The following is a 17204-nucleotide window of genomic DNA, read 5'->3' as shown; positions in this document are numbered from 1 at the left end:
CGTCTCGTTGTGGCATCTATTATTTTTTCCCTTTAACACTGTACCGACCCAGTCAACAGTTGTTTATTTTGTTTATCTGGAGTCTACTCTTTTGTTTTTTCATCAGTTTGTGATGTCATAGCATGTGACACATTTCTTTGAAAGGGCTTTCATTATTACCAGCTGAGAAATGCTGTTTTCCTTGTGTCTTTCTGGAGTCACCTTGTCTCATGCCAAGAATATCATCATCCAGATTAGATGTGTGTAATTATGTTTGTCGTAGGCTGACTGAAGTGTTCTCTTTGTTTTAAGAGTATGACCCGCTGATGTCAAGAGCAGGCTGCTATGCATATATAATGGGGCAACACAATACCAGAGCTGTATAATCTGCATTCAGTCTATAGTTTTGCAATATATTCCCTCAAAAACATAAACTGTAATTCACTTTGGATAAAAAGTGACTGCTAAATGGAGCCTGATCTCATGAAATTTACGTGACAATAGCAACATTTTTGCAAACCAAAATGACGTGCTTCATTATACGTTTGACTGCAGTTTCCTAGTGAAATGTCCAGCAGGGGGTGCCAAAAATGAGTGAAATTATGTTACAATCATAATTTGGTTATGGTTTTTAAGGTGAATATTAGATGGATGTTTTAATTAGTACCTCCCTAATTTAAAACTTTAGCCTAAACTTACATGAATGAAAGGTGAACAAACATACATCCTTACCCCAGTGTTTCCCACAGGATTTTGTGAGACTATGGGGGTGGACCTCTGACCCTTTATGGGGGTCTGTGGGCATGCTCCCCCTTAAGAAAATGTTGTACATTTTAAAGTTAAATACTTCTATCTGGTGCACATTGAGAGCAAAATTAAGAGGCTAGCGATGTGCTCTTTTAAACAATTTTGTGCTCTTAAAGCTGCAGTAGGCAACATTGAAATAAATTGAATTGTGAGAAACAGCGCCCTCAATTCTTCCCCATATACATGATGCTCTTCACCCCCAGCCAGGGTTTAATTGACAGAGCCAAGGCCTGCCTCACCAAAAGCGATTGGCTAAAATCTCATCTGGGGTTTGACGTCTCTTAAAATATTTTTGTATGCTCATTCTGAAAAGCAGTGTACAAATGATGGATGTCAGTTTCAGCTTTTTATCTTTTAATGTTACCTCTGACTGCTAACGATAGCTAGCTAGTGAAGCCGTAACCAGTGTAATGTTATGACAATTAACCTAGTAATGCTAACGTTAATTTATGTTAATCACCATGATTCTAACTTCAGCAGTAATATCATCTGTTTCCTCTTGTACACTGATGATGAACTTGTGTGAGGAGTAATGTATAAATTAGAGCTGCCCTCTGATAGTCGACCAAAGGTTAGTCGATGAGAAGAGTCTTGGTCGACCAAGTTTTGATTGGAAAAAACTCCACATTCGAAAAGACAAACACCGGTAGTACCTCTGGTTGGATGCTAGGTGGTACTATTGGGTAATTTTCATTAAACTGGGTTAGGGTTAAGCCTACACAAGACACCTTGATTTCAAACTTAGAACTTTATTTTTTATTTATATGAATTAAAAATTCAAATGAAAATGTGTTTTGTTAAACCTTTTGAAAGATGGTTTTACAACAGTTGTCAACAACTCACTGGCAAATTACCTACTTCATCAGTGCATTCTCAACTGGTCGGGTGTTTCGTTGTCCATGAAAATACATCATGTGTGTGAATACATTTGTTTTGTTCCCTCCTTCACAATATATATATATATATATATATATATATATATATATATATATGCAATATCCAATTACATGCAACCTCTGGGCTGAGGGATCAGTGAATATTCTTGCTTTAGTGATTTTGCATTGAAAATTAAATTTAAAGTTAAAATGTATAAAATAAATCAAATAAAATAAAGAGTTAAAATTAAATCAGGCAAGATTTCGTCTTAACATCATGGTGGAAAATTACACAAATGAAGACTTAAAAACAATTATAAATGTAAAAATAATAATTATAATGATGATAATAATCACTGAAATATCAATCATGGTTCGAGGTGAACGTGTTTTTGTATTATTTTATGTTTTACTCACAGATGTATAGGCTGAGTTGGTCACAATAAACTGCTCTGTGGAAATAAAGTGAGCTAAACTCAAAACACCTCCTGAGTTGAGATGTCTGAGGTCAATTGCAGCATTCATAGATGATAAAGTTTTTGCAACAAAAAAAAACAAAGACAGAAACAAAGAGTGAGAACCTTTTAGATGCGCGTGTTCCACAAGACTGCACGCCTCCGTACAAACAGCGTGTCATACATGCACATAGATTCTTTCCTGTCATCTGTTCTTAATAATATAAAAAAGCCTTTCTTCAAGCGCGTGTCTGTGTGCCACGGAGCAAATTATTTGTAATGTTAATTTGATAATAATAGCCTAATAATAATTTAATACATGGGAAAATGAGCTAAATATCGCCTTGACATCGTCAAAAGCATCAGCTATTGGTAATCACTCTGACCTATCCCTGAAATCATCGTCTGTCAGCACAACCCTAATGTCCATTTCCCTCTATAAATGAACCAAATGATCAGACAGTCTCCTCGCTGGTTTTTCCGACCAGTCCTTCGTGTGTGCGCTTGTAAAATGTATATTTACATTTTATAAAAATTTATATTTTGATAAAAATGTATATTTATACTGTCAATCAAATTCTTAATCAAATTAATTACATGGTATGCCAAATAATAAATCTAATTAATCGCATATAAAGGTATTTACTAAGAAATCCCCTCAAATAACAATAATTAAATAATATTGAAATTTATTTAAATAATTATTAATACAATATATATATTTATATATTATAAAAAAATTATAATTTAATATAATGCTGTGGCAGACGAGTACAAAATTATAAGACAATAGAATCAAATATATTTATTTATTTCCTTATTATTTAACTTTAAGTTGCACTCTGTAATAAAAAAGTTTAACTCCTAAAGACGTCAATTGTAATTTTGCAATATATGTAGGAAATCATGATCACTCACATTAAAATGAAGACTCCAGTCATGTCAGTAACCTTATAAAAGCTGTTTTATTCTACATGGAGAGGGTCAGCACATGGAGTCTGCAATGTTAGAATCACATGACCAGCTGAATACTATCCGCTTAATCTCAGTAACCATCCTGTTATTCGACACTTTTACTCATTGATGAAATTAATCATGACTGACTGTGAATATTAAATTTCTACAATGGCATCTGAAACTGAAAACTATTGATTTTAAATTATTTTGCATCCAAGTCACTAGGTGTCCATGTAAGTCCACAATGACACAAAGAAACAAAGTGCAACTTTAAGCCAATAATTGGCCTACAGTTCACACAATCCATTTTGCAACTGAATTCATCAATCAGTCTGAAATGTAGTATGGGTGCATGTCACATCACTTTTGTTGTGTCATAAACATATAGTTTTTAGGTTGCTGTGTCAAGTTTAACGTAGTTTGAAACTTAGAAAAACACGTCTTGAGATCCTTTGAGATTCGGGTGTGCTTTCCATCAAGTGTTTGAATGCAAGAACATGTTCTCATCTTGTGTTTTCTGCTCTCGGTAAGTGTGGTTTGTTCTCTGTACAGCTGGAGATTTGCTTACTGCCCCCTGGAGAAAACAGGTAGTACTTCAATCTTGAATTACTTCGATGGTAGGAATATTCCTTATTGCAGTCCGGGGACATGATTAATTGCGTTTTTTTAACGTGCTATTTTTATATGTGCGTTAAATCGACTAAATCGACCTAATAATAAAATACAGTGTCAGGTTATGAGTAAACAGAGTGAAAAATAAGTGATCAGTAAAAATCAGCCATAGTACCCATTATTTTTGTGAAAGTGAATAAAACGCAGTTTTTGTAGCACCTCTAGTGTTAATTTCACTAGGAATCTGTAGCAAAACATAGAAAGCTGTACGTAAAACTCGTAATTATATATTATATTTTTATATAGTCCCATATAAAAACTTTGTTATTATATGGGACTAGGTTGGCTAAATAAGTAAACGCACACAAGTGGTGACGTCATGCACAAGTGCTGTTTTGGTCGTTTTAGCCCTCTCTTGAATACACCTCTCATTATTTATAATTTTATTTGCGGAAATATTTTCTGGTTACCTTTCTATTTCTATCATTAGGAAAGTGTAAATCTGGTGGGCTATACCAAGTATGGTTATAAGTGCTTGAGATAAAAAAATTTAACCAATCACTGAACATTTAAACATGACATGAGAGAGAAGTGTTTCCTCTTTTCTATAATAGAACTCTGTTCTAAAAACAAAATAAAGAGCAGTATGAATCAGTGTTTGAATCACCATGAAGGTGTTTGAATCCCATTGAGATCAGATAGATTTAAAGAACTATCTTGCTACATCTCATTTGATGGTGTTTCTCATGTTTGTACCTATTTTGGTTCTGCAGGTTTCCATGTGACGGGTCGCAACTACCAGTCTCACAGCAATTGTAGCTATCTTTAGCAATTCTTGCCCTAAGGACCGGACTGTTGTTAGCTGTTGTCTACCCTTTGAATAAGGGGCATGGTGATGTCAGTATTACAGTCTTAGCAAGAGGGTCTTTGATTGCATGTCTGTCACAACACTGTTACCTCCTGTTCCCCCTTCCCCCATCATTTCATCAGCACCGTATTACTCTGTCTGGCAGTCAGCGTGCTCTGTGAGGGAGGGTGATGGGGAACGGAGATGGGGGGGGCAAGCTCCATCGCTATGGCAACTGCATCACTGCTCACTCCACTGCACCCATCTCGCCAGTTTCCTTGGCGACCGCGCTCCCTTCAGCTCAGAGCTCCTCAGAGAACCTCATAAACAAGCTTGTGTAGGTGCATGGTGTGAAAGAATTTGAGCAAATAACATTGTGTGTTAATTGGGTGGGGCTGTTTTATTTCACCTGAAAATGAATAGAAATTCAGTGTTTAGTGTAAGCCTCTGTTTGTTATTCCACTCCGTAGAAAAGGTGTCTGAATATTGTTTATTGATTAATTTGAGGTCAAGTATTATGGTGCCTATGAATAATACATGATACTCCTCTGTTTTAAAAGTGCTGTTTATTGCATAATGAGGTCACAAACATGCCTTCATAGCACACACACAAAGAATCCAAGTGAGCACGTACATGATTCTGTTGTGAGGATCTAAAATGCTTTCTTCCTGAACTAGCTGCATTAGCCTCTAGCTTAGAACAGCCCCAAATAATGATCTAGTTTTCAGCCCCTTTATGCCACTGAGACAGGCGCACATGTGAGAAAATTATCACAGGACTCTGTGTAGACAGACTTGCATGCCTGTGTTAAGAGCAAACTGCAGCCCATTTTCAGTGTATTATTATAAACTAGTTAAGATGCTTAATGTTTAATATCTATAGACTCCAGTCGCTACATTGCAACATTTTAAAGGGGTCATGACTTGCTCTCTATTTTATATAATTTTATCATCTTCCCTGAGGTTCACTTATAATGTTAGTAACATTTTATTGCACCAAAACACCAAATAATTAAGTAATTAATGATCATTTTCCTCTCTGTCTCTGAAACTGTATATATATATATATATATGTAAAACTGAAACGATCAGTTTTGACCTCAGTGTCTCCTTAAAACTTAAATGTAAACGCCCACTGTTATGATTGGCTTACATCGAATACAGCCATATATATATATATATATATATATATATATATATATATATATACACACACATGACACACATGAAACACATGAAACACATTGCATCCGACACAGCAACACCATTAACTACATATCAAACATTCATGAATGGAACTTTGTTTTGCAGTCGGGTCCAGTAGTGTTTTTCACTGCCCCTGTTAAGGGTGCTGGAAGCAGGAGAAGGCAGACGGGTGGTTAGGATCCAAAAGTGGTTTATTGAAAGTAAAAAGAGCAAAAACACAAAGAAAAGTCCACGATGGGAAAAAGTTAACTCAAACACAAAAGAACACACAGCGGGTAGAACAGACAGTGAACATAAACGAAGGGCAGGGTAAACCTTGAACGAACCAGGGGAACAGCAAGAGAACAACGGCATGAACACGAAACATAACATGCAACGATAACGAACCACAAAGGAAAGGGAAAACAACAGGGTTTAAATAGACAGACACAATGAAGACTAAACGAGACACAGGTGAGAACAATGATGAGTGCAGGCAGTGAGGGAGGTCGGGAATTGTGGGAAATGTAGTTTATACAAGGACAGTGAAACACGGGGCGGACAACAAGGAAAACGTGACATGGAATGTGATCAGTGGAGAGTGAAACAGAAAACACGGGGCAGACAACACGGGATCGTAACAGCCCCATCCTTCAAAAATAGTGCCTTTGCAAAGCTTGAATAATTTTGTGATTGGTTCACAAGCAATCCACGCTGATATGAGCCAAAAACACACATAAACGTAACTGTTTATTACGCACATACATTCCACATGACGCACACACACATAATATAGTCCACTTTGAAATATGAAGCACACACATATCCTGTACTGATGCGATCAGGTACTTTGTTAAATTTCAGTCATTATTTCCTGATGTTGGGTTGCTTCAACAGAGGCCAAAGCAGAGACGCTGGGCCTCACAGGCATGACATCTCACACCTTCTGTCATCTTTTTACTCTGGAAGAGACACAGTTCTCCCAGCCAGTGGCACCAATTGAAAGTTGAGCTTGTACCACTCTTAAAACCGAAATCGCATCAGAATGGTCAAAGACATCTATCTAATGCATGTTTTCATAATTAAAATAGCAGGGTTGGGTGCAAAAATGCATCCAGGTTGCCTTTATATTCAAAACAGGAAGACAGAATGGGGGTCTCCTTTTAAGACTTGTAACTTGACATCACTTCTTTAAAGGTGGCACGAGATGTATGATAACTATCAAAGCAGTTTGTCTACTGCATGTTGATATAGAAAAACTTTTTAAATTTAGTCCAGGTGGGCACACAAAGTTGTCCTGTGTAAGTCCCCTTTGATGAAGAGGAATGGAAGGCCAGTCCTTTTCTGAATGAGTATCATGGGTGGGACAAGGGTGTGATGAATTAAAAGTAGGGGTTGATGTCTTGCTGTAGAGACAGTCATGTCTGTGATGTCACAAAGAATGGAAATGCCAAACGAGCCTTTTTTGCATCTTGGTTTAAATAAAGGCTCTTTTTGTATTAAAGAGGAAGTTTTGAGTTCTGAAACTTACATGTTTTATAGTACAATTAAATCTGAAAAATCAAGGAAAATTTTATTGGTGGAAAATAAAGACCAGAAGGAAGAGCTTTGGAATGGATAAATATTTGCAACAATTTAAAAAGCAGTTTGTTTACACTGCTGTGCAAAGGCAGAACACAGTAACTACACATTTTGTCAAAACTGAGTAATGATGACAGATATCAAGCTTAGACAATGAGCAGCTTTATGATAGATATGTTTGGCTAAACTGTGATTCAGATTCAGGAGTGATTCAGTAGTGTGAAAATTTATATCAAATCACTCAAAATTAAATAAAAATTATAATTAAAAAACTATGATTGTGTAGTTTTACATTTGTAGGTCTGTATAGAATTCTTGGCTCACTTTTTCAGATTTCATTGGTGTTTGAGTCATTTTAATTAAATTATTCCAGTTCATTGGCCTCAGTAAAGCCCTGCTATTTAATGTTGTATACCATTATGGACACCATTCATAGATCAAGCTTCAGACACAATTATAGCATTACATGTTTGGTCTGGGAGATTAAAGATGGACATCACATTATATCAAATTTGATAAGGCACCAAAAGCTGCAAGATTTGTGCAACTGGTTCCAGTCTGTTGCCATGGCCACCATGTTGTCATTTGGCCAGAATTTAGTGTTTCAGAGAATTTAAGGACACAGGGACAGAGCTGGGAAGAGAAAGGCTCTGACAGCAGATAAAAAAAAAAAAAAGATTGAACCCAGGCATGATTTTGTTGGTTCTGCTTATCACTGTTTGTGTAATAACTTGTAATTGTCCTATCTCTGACTCACTAGTCGTTAGATCACTGTTAGATTCACACAGCATTTAGTGAATGCAGATTTAAGGGATAGTAAAAACAATCAAAAACAGACAGCGGTGGGTAGTACCAAAATTTCATATCACAGTATGAGTCATTTTATAGAGTATAAATGTCATGTTATATATTGCAATATAATTAGAATAGCTGAAAATTCATTGAATAAATGGTTTATATTTTAAAAGCCATGTGGTGATGCCTATTTTGGATGCTATTTATAACTTTATGAATGCAAAACAAAGGACACATTTATTCATAACAAATGAATAAGTTTAGCATCTGTTCAAAAACAGCTTCATGTTATGCAACAATTTAGTTAAAAAGCAAAAAACTCAAAACAATAAAACTAATATTATGAAAACAGATAGTTCCGACTTTAAATTCTGATTGGATGAGCTACATTCGAAGCCATTGTTAAATAGGCAAAATTTAGGCAATACACACACCTATTCGCTGTCATACCGCCTTACCTTCTCGTGTGCATGATAAAGACCAAACCTCTCTCTATCTCTCTCTCTATATATATCTCTCTCTTTCTCCCTAACCAGTAATGGATTTGCTGTACTGGCGGGACCTGAAGCAGAGTGGGCTGGTGTTTGGCAGTATACTGCTGCTGCTGTTCTCTCTTACGCAGTTCAGTGTGGTCAGTGTGGTGGCCTATCTGGCCCTGGCTGCCCTATCTGCCACCATCAGCTTCAGAGTCTACAAGTCTGTGCTACAGGCTGTGCAGAAGACAGATGAAGGACATCCCTTCAAGTGAGACAGCTCTGTGTTTTAGTGTGTGTGCAGATGTATCAACTGATGCAAGAACAACCAGTTACTATGATATTACTTTGCTATTACTATGTTACAATTATGTTACTAACAATGTTCTCTATTACCTGGATACAGGGCATATCTGGATGTGGAAATGTCACTGTCACATGATCAGATGCAGAGGTATGCAGAAAACGCCCAATACTATATCAATAGCACACTGAAAGAACTGCGCAGACTGTTCTTGGTTCAGGATCTGGTGGACACACTAAAGGTAATGCTACATTTTTTTATCGATAAACAATAATGCTTAAAGTTAGTCATTAACCAAATACAGGACATTTGAGTAGCTTAACACTTTATGGAACCTAATGGCTCATTCTTGTTATATAGTTTTATATAAATATTTGATATATAAAGTGTTATAGACAGTATATGCACTTTTACATTTCCATCCAGTTTTCTGCTTTAGCTCACCTTATTAAATTACATCACTTGTGCAAATATACATAATAAATATTTATTTCCCCATATAAATGGTTGGTGTGCGCTAACTGCTTGATGTGTTTGTTCGACTAAAGTTTGCAGTGCTGATGTGGTTGCTGACCTATGTGGGAGCCATCTTCAATGGTCTCACTCTTTTTATAATGGGTGAGATTATTTGTTAGATGTTTACAATGTATATGTATCTTTAATTAGAAGAGCTTAATTAATTAGAGCTTAATACTGTTATGAATGGCAAACCTACTGCATTTTCTGATAATGCATTCCTCTTTCTTATTTTTTTTCTACATACGTTGCATCTTTCTTTAGTGGTGGTGTCCATGTTCTCCATGCCTGTTGTCTACAAGAAATACCAGGTCAGAGTGGAACCTTTGTTACTATGACCACTGCGTTATACAGTACAGTATATAATTCATAGACACTATGACAATGTCTTCTGCATTTGTTTTTCACATACTCTCTCTCTCTCTCTAGGCACAGATTGACCAGTATCTGGACCTAATAAGAACCCAAGTCAACTCTGTGGTGGGAAAGTAAGTCCTTCATCTAAGCATTTTTTTATTAGTAGAATAAGAGATGTGAATGTGTGTATCTGAATGCATAAATATGCATCTAATATGTGGAAATTGAATTGTGCTTGCATTTGAATGTACAGGATTCAGGAGAAGATTCCTGGGGCCAAACGAAAGGCTGAGTAGGGTCAACACTGCCCCTGGAAGAGGTAGTGAGCCCCTGACAACCCTACTACAAAGAGAGCTGAGAGATGTTCAAGGGTTCCTCTTTTTACACACACACTCAGACACTAGACACACATAAACATCACTGAAAACATTGTTCTACTCTGTATAGATTGTGACGTCTTGAGCAACGGCCAAGCTGTGCAGGAGAAGTCCCATCCTCGCCTTGTAACCATATAAAAAAATAAAGCAAAGCGTGCTATGTCTCAAATCAGGCTCTAGTTAGAAGTACAACTTATTGATGAATTGTAGAAGTAATGTTGACACATATTATTCAAAACTGGTTAAAGACTAGATGTAATTTTTCTGTTGTGTTGCTCATAAAGTGCATGAAGTCAAGAGTCTTAAGTGCTGATGAATTCTCTTTTTCTCTTATTTTCTGTGCTTTCTCAGCTGTGCTGAAAATGTTTTTTCTCTGTAGTATGTGAAGGATCTCTCCAGCTTTATTGCTCTCCTGTGACACTCTCTTCTTGGAAAAAAAAAAGATTTTTGTTTCCTAGGCGCTGGGTGGGGCTTTTCCTTTTTCATCACTATTCCTGTAAACATGATTAACATAATCGTCATTGTCAGCTAGACGCTTGGATTTGCTGCGTTTTCTGGTATTTGTAACATTGGGCACAAACGCAACTATTTAGCATTGCTCTGATTAGATATGGTCAGCTCACGCATAGCATTTGGTTTCTTTTCTTGTAGGACTTATTAAAGGAGCTACAGAGATGTTTTGAGTGCTGTCATTGATCTTCTTTTTGAAAATGATACAAAACAAAAGAGAGAGAGGAGAAGAAAGCTGAAGTGAGTGATTGCCAGCTAGAATCTGTCAATCTTTGTACAATGTTAAGTATTGTTCATTCTCTTAGCCATTGACTCTTAACTATTTGCACTTAAGATGTACTCAATAATGAATGCGAAAATAAATGTTCTTAAATGTACTTGGCTAAAGAGTTTCATTTGAATGGAACAGTGGCATGCACAGAAAGGGGGCAGCTTGGTCAATGGGGCAATAAAATAATAGAATAATAAGATAAATCTCTTAATAATCTCACAATAATAGCAATTATGTGTAATTATGAGATTTCGTTGTAAATCACAGAACCATCACAGAAAAACAGCACGCACTACAGCACATTAGGGCAAATTCCAATCTCAAGTAATACACCCTATGCCTTACCGTGCGTTCAGATGTGAGCATCAAAATTCGCTCTGGCTGTCCTGCCAACAACGCTATTGAAGATACTTGGACGCTCTGACGTAGTTGAAATAGGCGGCAACGTGAGTTCGGAATGCTTGGTTTTGTGAACTATATTTAAAAGGGCCGCAAAACATCCAGACATGTCGACCTGTATCTTTTTGCTGACATATCACAAGTAGCGTATATCCTCATGAAATCTTTTAAATATGAAAGTAAGAAATGGTGGTTTGCTACCAAAATAAACAAAATAAAATGTGGTCCTGGTTGTTTAGTGCAATGGGTCAAATCAGTGTTTTGAGCAAATGAATAGCATTCCCGCTTAAAAACAAGTGTTCTAGAGGGAAAATGGTTCCTATAAATAGTGTTGCGCTTATTATCAAATTCATGTCACTATGGATCATTGAGAGGTTGTTGCATTTGCTGCTGCTCTGGTTCACAAGATTCTTCTAGGCCATGCATTTTTGTCTTCAGAGCTATTTTTTGGTGGGAACCAAAGTTTACACTTTTGTGTTCTCTAGACTTCTATATTCCAATATGTTGCTGCCGAACTGTGTTAAAGATCATTACCATAATGTTGCCCGCGCTTGAATTTTCCTCTGATCAATTCCCAAGACTTTCCGGCTAAGGACGCTTCTCGATGCCAAGAGACGCTGGCTGCCATAGAAAATGAATGTCTTCAAGTCGATTTGATGCTCTCGACACCTCTGGTCTGAGCCCTTATAGTGGGTACTCTGAAGGGAACATTGTATTACTGGATCCCTGTTCCCTTCGCTATAGTTCTTGTAACATGTCAGATAAAAAGTCCAATCAATGTATTGTAAAGTAATTTCATCAAAAGTGATACAGCATTTCCGACATTTTCATAAATTTTATCGGGAGCTTTTGCATCACGTTCAGTGTAGAAAGAAATTCAATACATCTTTTATATAATACTTTCATAAACTGAAGGAGTTGTCTTATTCAGACAAAGCAAGTTTGCTTTTGTTAAAACTAAGCTATTAGACTTATCACTTTTAAAAAAGTACCATGGTATTACCATTTTTTGGTTGTACTATATGGTTATGCCACATTATTGGTGTATGGTAAATATTAATGCCAGAAAATAGTAAAATAACATATTAATCTGAAAAGAAATGAAGAGAAAATATAAGAAGAGTCTGTTCTATAAAGAGGATGATGAGGTCAGAGTGAAAGCAACAGAGATTAAATTATAAAGTGAGGGAGCAGAGATGAGAGAAAGAGAAGAGTTTTGAGATAAGAAAAACATTAGAGCCCTAAAAAAACAACAACACTGTGCCGTGTGTACTGAATGATTGCTATATTCATATTTCATAATATTGTCATAGTATTCCAAGGTAAAAAACACAAAATGGTTTTACTATATGGCAAGTCAAAAACATGGCATTACCACAAACCTAAAAAAACATTGTAATATTGTGGTGCTTTTTGTGAGAAATAAAACGGAATAGGCTATTATATACAGTATACTGTATATACACTCACTTATCACTTTATTAGGTACACCTGTACACCTTCTTATTCATGTAATTAACTAATCAGCCAATCGTGTGGCAGTATTGCAGTGCAAAACATCCTCAAAGATACAGGTCAGGACAATGTTCATATCAACATTCAGAATGAGGAAAAAAATGTATTGACATGATTGTTGGTGCCAGACGGGCTGGTATGAGTATTTCTGTAACTGATGATCTCCTGGTATTTTAACAGACAACAGTATCTAGAGTTTACTCAGAAAATGGTGCCAATAACAAAAACATCCACAGAGCGGCAGTTCTGCGGACGGAAACGCCTTATTTATGAGAGAGCTCAACAGAGAATAACTAGACTAGTTCAAGCTGACAGAAAGGCTATGATAACTCAGATAACCAAACAGTACAATAGTTGTCAGCAAAATAGCATCTCAGAATCCACAACATGTGAAACCTTGAGGCGGATGGGCTACAACAGCAGAAGACCCACTTTTTCAGTCAAGGTTGGCTGCAGTGGGCCTATCAGTGTACCTGAGATTCATCCAATCAGGCTATGTTTTTCAAGTCTTTAACTTGGGACAGGGTGACTGCACTGTATTAAGGAGAGGATGACCGGGCCATGTATTGCGAGATTTTGGGGAACAACCTCCTTCCCTCAGTTAGAGCATTGAAGATGGGTCGAGGCTGGGTCTTCCAACATGACAATGACCCGAAGCACACAGCCAGGATAACCAAGGAGTGGCTCTGTAAGAAGCATATCAAGGTTCTGGCGTGGCCTAGCCAGTCTCCAGACCTATACCCAATAGAGAATCTTTGGAGGGAGCTCAAACTCCGTGTTTCTCAGCGACAGCCCAGAAACCTGACTGATCTAGAGAAGATCTGTGTGGAGGAGTGGGCCAAAATCCCTCCTGCAGTGTGTGCAAACCTGGTGAAAAACTACAGGAAACGTTTGACCTCTGTAATTGCAAACAAAGGCTACTGTACCAAATATTAACATTGATTTTCTCAGGTGTTCAAATACTTATTTGCAGCTGTATCATACAAATAAATAGTTAAAAAATCATACATTGTGATTTCTGGATTTTTTTTTTAGATTATGTCTCTCACAGTGGACATGCACCTACGATGACAATTTCAGACTCCTCCATGATTTCTAAGTGGGAGAACTTGCAAAATAGCAGGGTGTTCAAATACTTATTTTCCTCACTGTATATAGAGGGAATAAAAGAAAAACTCTGAGTATCAGCAGTTCAGGCATAATGGTATTGGCAAAATCTATTACAGAAAGCACAACAGTTATCTAGCTTTGTTCTGTTTGAAAAAATGTCTGTTTTTGTCTTATTTAAAAATTCAAACAAAGGGATAATTTGTTCAATAAGATATATAGAACATATACAGCTACATTTTTTATTATTATTTTGTGTAAATTAATAAATGATATGGTTATTTCTGTATTAAGTTGCTTTTCTGAAATGCTTAATTTAATGAAACGTTTGTAGAAAGAACATTTACAGCAGGAAAAAAAAGGTTTATTTCATAATTATAATTATAATTTTCACACTTATTATCATTGGGGGTAACACTGACCCAAGCAACGAGGAAGTGAAGAAAATCTCAACAGAATATAAGGGTTAACCAAACACTTAACCTAAACATGATTTTCCCATGAAACTACATTGGCTTAAATTGAGACTGGTTTAATGTTTTTAGATCTGGTGTAGTTGCATTGTAAAAAGTCATAACTATTATCTATTTCTTCCTGATGTAACCCTTAAAAATTACTTTTTTTGGTGTTACCAAATGTGGTCAGGTTAATTCATTAATATTACAGTAAATATTTTTTAATAAAACTTATTTTAGATCACATTTTAAGAACATTTCTAGGTTACCTAAATACCCACAAATCTTTATATATATACTGTTTTTATTTATTTATTTTTTTCGGTTTTTATATATATATATAAACTGTAACACAGTCTAGACAGAAAAAACAGTAACACAGTCTAGACTCTTTTTTTTTTTTAAAGAGGGATATTTAGTCAGTATTGCTTGTGTTGTTACATACTGTGTGTATGTATGTATATCTATCTATCTATCTATCTATATATATATATATATATATATATATATATATATATATATATATATATATATATATATATATATATAAAAATACTGCCAAAGATGAAAGTAAAGACACTGGCCATCTGTCAGTGGGCTGTGCTGGTTGTGTCCAGTATACCTGTGCATTGTCCTAATGCTAGATTTTCACTCCAGAAACGGTTGGAACGGACTTGGACAACAGCGGGATATGTTTCCGCTACCGGGTGGGGCCTGCAACACAAACACACGCTAAGTTTCTCCCACAGTACAGTTGTCACCACTAAAAGGGAATTTGTGAGAAAACTAAATAAAATGTATTAGAAAATGTATGAAAATGATCTTTCCTTTTACAGAAATTATAGGTGTCAGTCATTGTGTGCAGAGAAAAGTCTTTGTTACAAGTCTGTCGCAGTATGGTTCCCTCGTGAGCACAATAGCGGCTGAAGCAGTTGATGGATAATAAGGGTTTATCATAAGAACCCCCAGAGACTTCAGCTCACAGAAGCAATACTGAGCGGTTCTGTTGAGATCCACGAGTTCACCTCGCCCTCTCCTGGTGCACAGAGAATTGCACCTCAAAGAGTGTCGCACATTAAATACTGTGTAGAAACTGAGGGTGTGGTGGCAGCATTGTGTTATGCAGGGACAATAGGGAATGTGTTGACAGGGACTATGGTGCTCTGGGCATCTGTAGGGCCGGAAGTGGCTGAGTTTGATCAATAAACAGGAAATTAACACTCCACTATGTGTTCATGAAAAGGCCATATAGAGACTCATGTTTAACATTTCACAGTCAATAACAAGGCTGAGAGATGGTCCTCTGCTCTGTGCTCTTGGAGAAAAATGGGTGTCCTGTCCTACATAAACAACACAACTCTTTGATGTAGAGAAGAGAGGAAATGACACGATTTGATCAGTTCTGGTAAGCATGTCATGAACCATTTATAAATATGACCTGATGAATTCAGTGTTGGCCCACATGTCTCTAACCTCTATCACAGCAGATGCAGATCTCAAATCTCTCTCAGTTCTGTTCTGATTAGTCTGATGCACTGAGATGTGCATTAAACCAAGAAAGGGCCTGAAATAAAGGGGTTCTGTGTTCTATGCCACATCAATGTTGGCGTCAATCATTTTCCATCTTCGTTTTTCTGACCATTTTTGTCATGTGACAGAGCATTGGCGGTAGACAGAGGGTGAGAGGTAGCTATGAAGGTAACTCTTGATAAAATAAAATAAATTTAAATTCATATTTGAACCCATTTAAAATGCTAAGAATATTTTAAATTAAATCAAATTAAATTAAATAAAAGTTAAATAAAATACATCCTTTCGTTACTGTTTAAATTGTGCTTTTTGTTATTTGTAAAGTATTATAGGAGATTTAAAAAGTGTGATTTTAAAGTAAAAATGTTATGCCCAAAAAAGTTAACTTTCTGAGGTTGACTCAACTAAGCTTAGTTGTGTGATTTTTTTTTTCTACCTGTTACATTGATAAATAAATATATGTGTTTAGATATAAGAAGTCTAACAGATCAAACAATTGATAAAACCGCTTGATGTAAGTAATGTGGACTTGACAAGTTTATTTCAAATAATTAAATATAATTAATGAAACCTGTTATTAGCACTGTTGTGCTTTATCGGTATACTTCATGTGAAGTACAAAGTACAATCTATGATATTAAGACCAGGATGCACATAGACCTCAACACTTGACACACAAACCTCAGTAATGGTGACAATAAACAAACATAAAGTAAAAAGATGAGCTCTGGACATCACCACACAACAATTAACTAACAGTAATGATGAAAGCATGTTAATTTGACTTTAAAGTTTTAAGTTGTTTTAACTCAACAACAACAAAAAAGCTTTCAGATAATATAAAAAAACTTGTTCATGTTGTTTTCATTAGCAATGGACTATAACAAGCTCAGATAAATTTATTGAACTAAAACAAATTCTAGTAGAATTAGAGAAATCATCATCCTAACACAAAACACATAAAAACAACATCAGGGATCAGTGCTGATGCTCTTGTCTGAATGGGAGCAAATCCATGAGGCTATTATCAGACTAATTAGAAGATAACTGAACAATTACATTTCTGATAGTAAGGCTTGGGTCATGTGGTCCAACAATGAATAAACACTGAATATAGGGCAGACGGTGGTTAGTTGTGACACAAGGATGTTGTCACAATGGCTATATCAGGTACTGTAATGTTTTCAGACAAAATGCCAATACTCGTGTTTTCTCTTGTGGTGGTTTCATATGTTGGTTTAAAACACCTTCATCGAAATCCTCTTAAATAATAATATTTTTGTGAATTCTCATCAAA

General features: G+C 36.1%; 1 protein-coding gene across 2 annotated transcripts in view; it reads left to right on the top strand.

Annotated features, from left to right (window-relative positions):
- Positions 1-11007, top strand: part of rtn1b (reticulon 1b) — a 43157-nt gene extending 32150 nt beyond the window's left edge. For both annotated transcript variants that reach the window (XM_052095567.1, XM_052095568.1), the window contains 6 exons: positions 8630-8837; positions 8973-9111; positions 9419-9488; positions 9651-9697; positions 9816-9874; positions 9997-11007. In XM_052095567.1, the coding sequence (XP_051951527.1) occupies positions 8630-8837; positions 8973-9111; positions 9419-9488; positions 9651-9697; positions 9816-9874; positions 9997-10039 (566 nt within the window). In that variant the 3' untranslated portion in view covers positions 10040-11007. The remainder of the gene's footprint in view (positions 1-8629; positions 8838-8972; positions 9112-9418; positions 9489-9650; positions 9698-9815; positions 9875-9996) is intronic.
- Positions 11008-17204: the final 6197 nt, after the last annotated feature.

The sequence above is a fragment of the Xyrauchen texanus genome, chromosome 28 (genome assembly GCF_025860055.1).
Source record: "Xyrauchen texanus isolate HMW12.3.18 chromosome 28, RBS_HiC_50CHRs, whole genome shotgun sequence".
NCBI classification, from domain to species: domain Eukaryota; kingdom Metazoa; phylum Chordata; class Actinopteri; order Cypriniformes; family Catostomidae; genus Xyrauchen; species Xyrauchen texanus.
The sequence above is the reverse complement of the archived record's forward strand: the minus strand, read 5'-3'. Positions and strand labels throughout refer to the sequence as shown.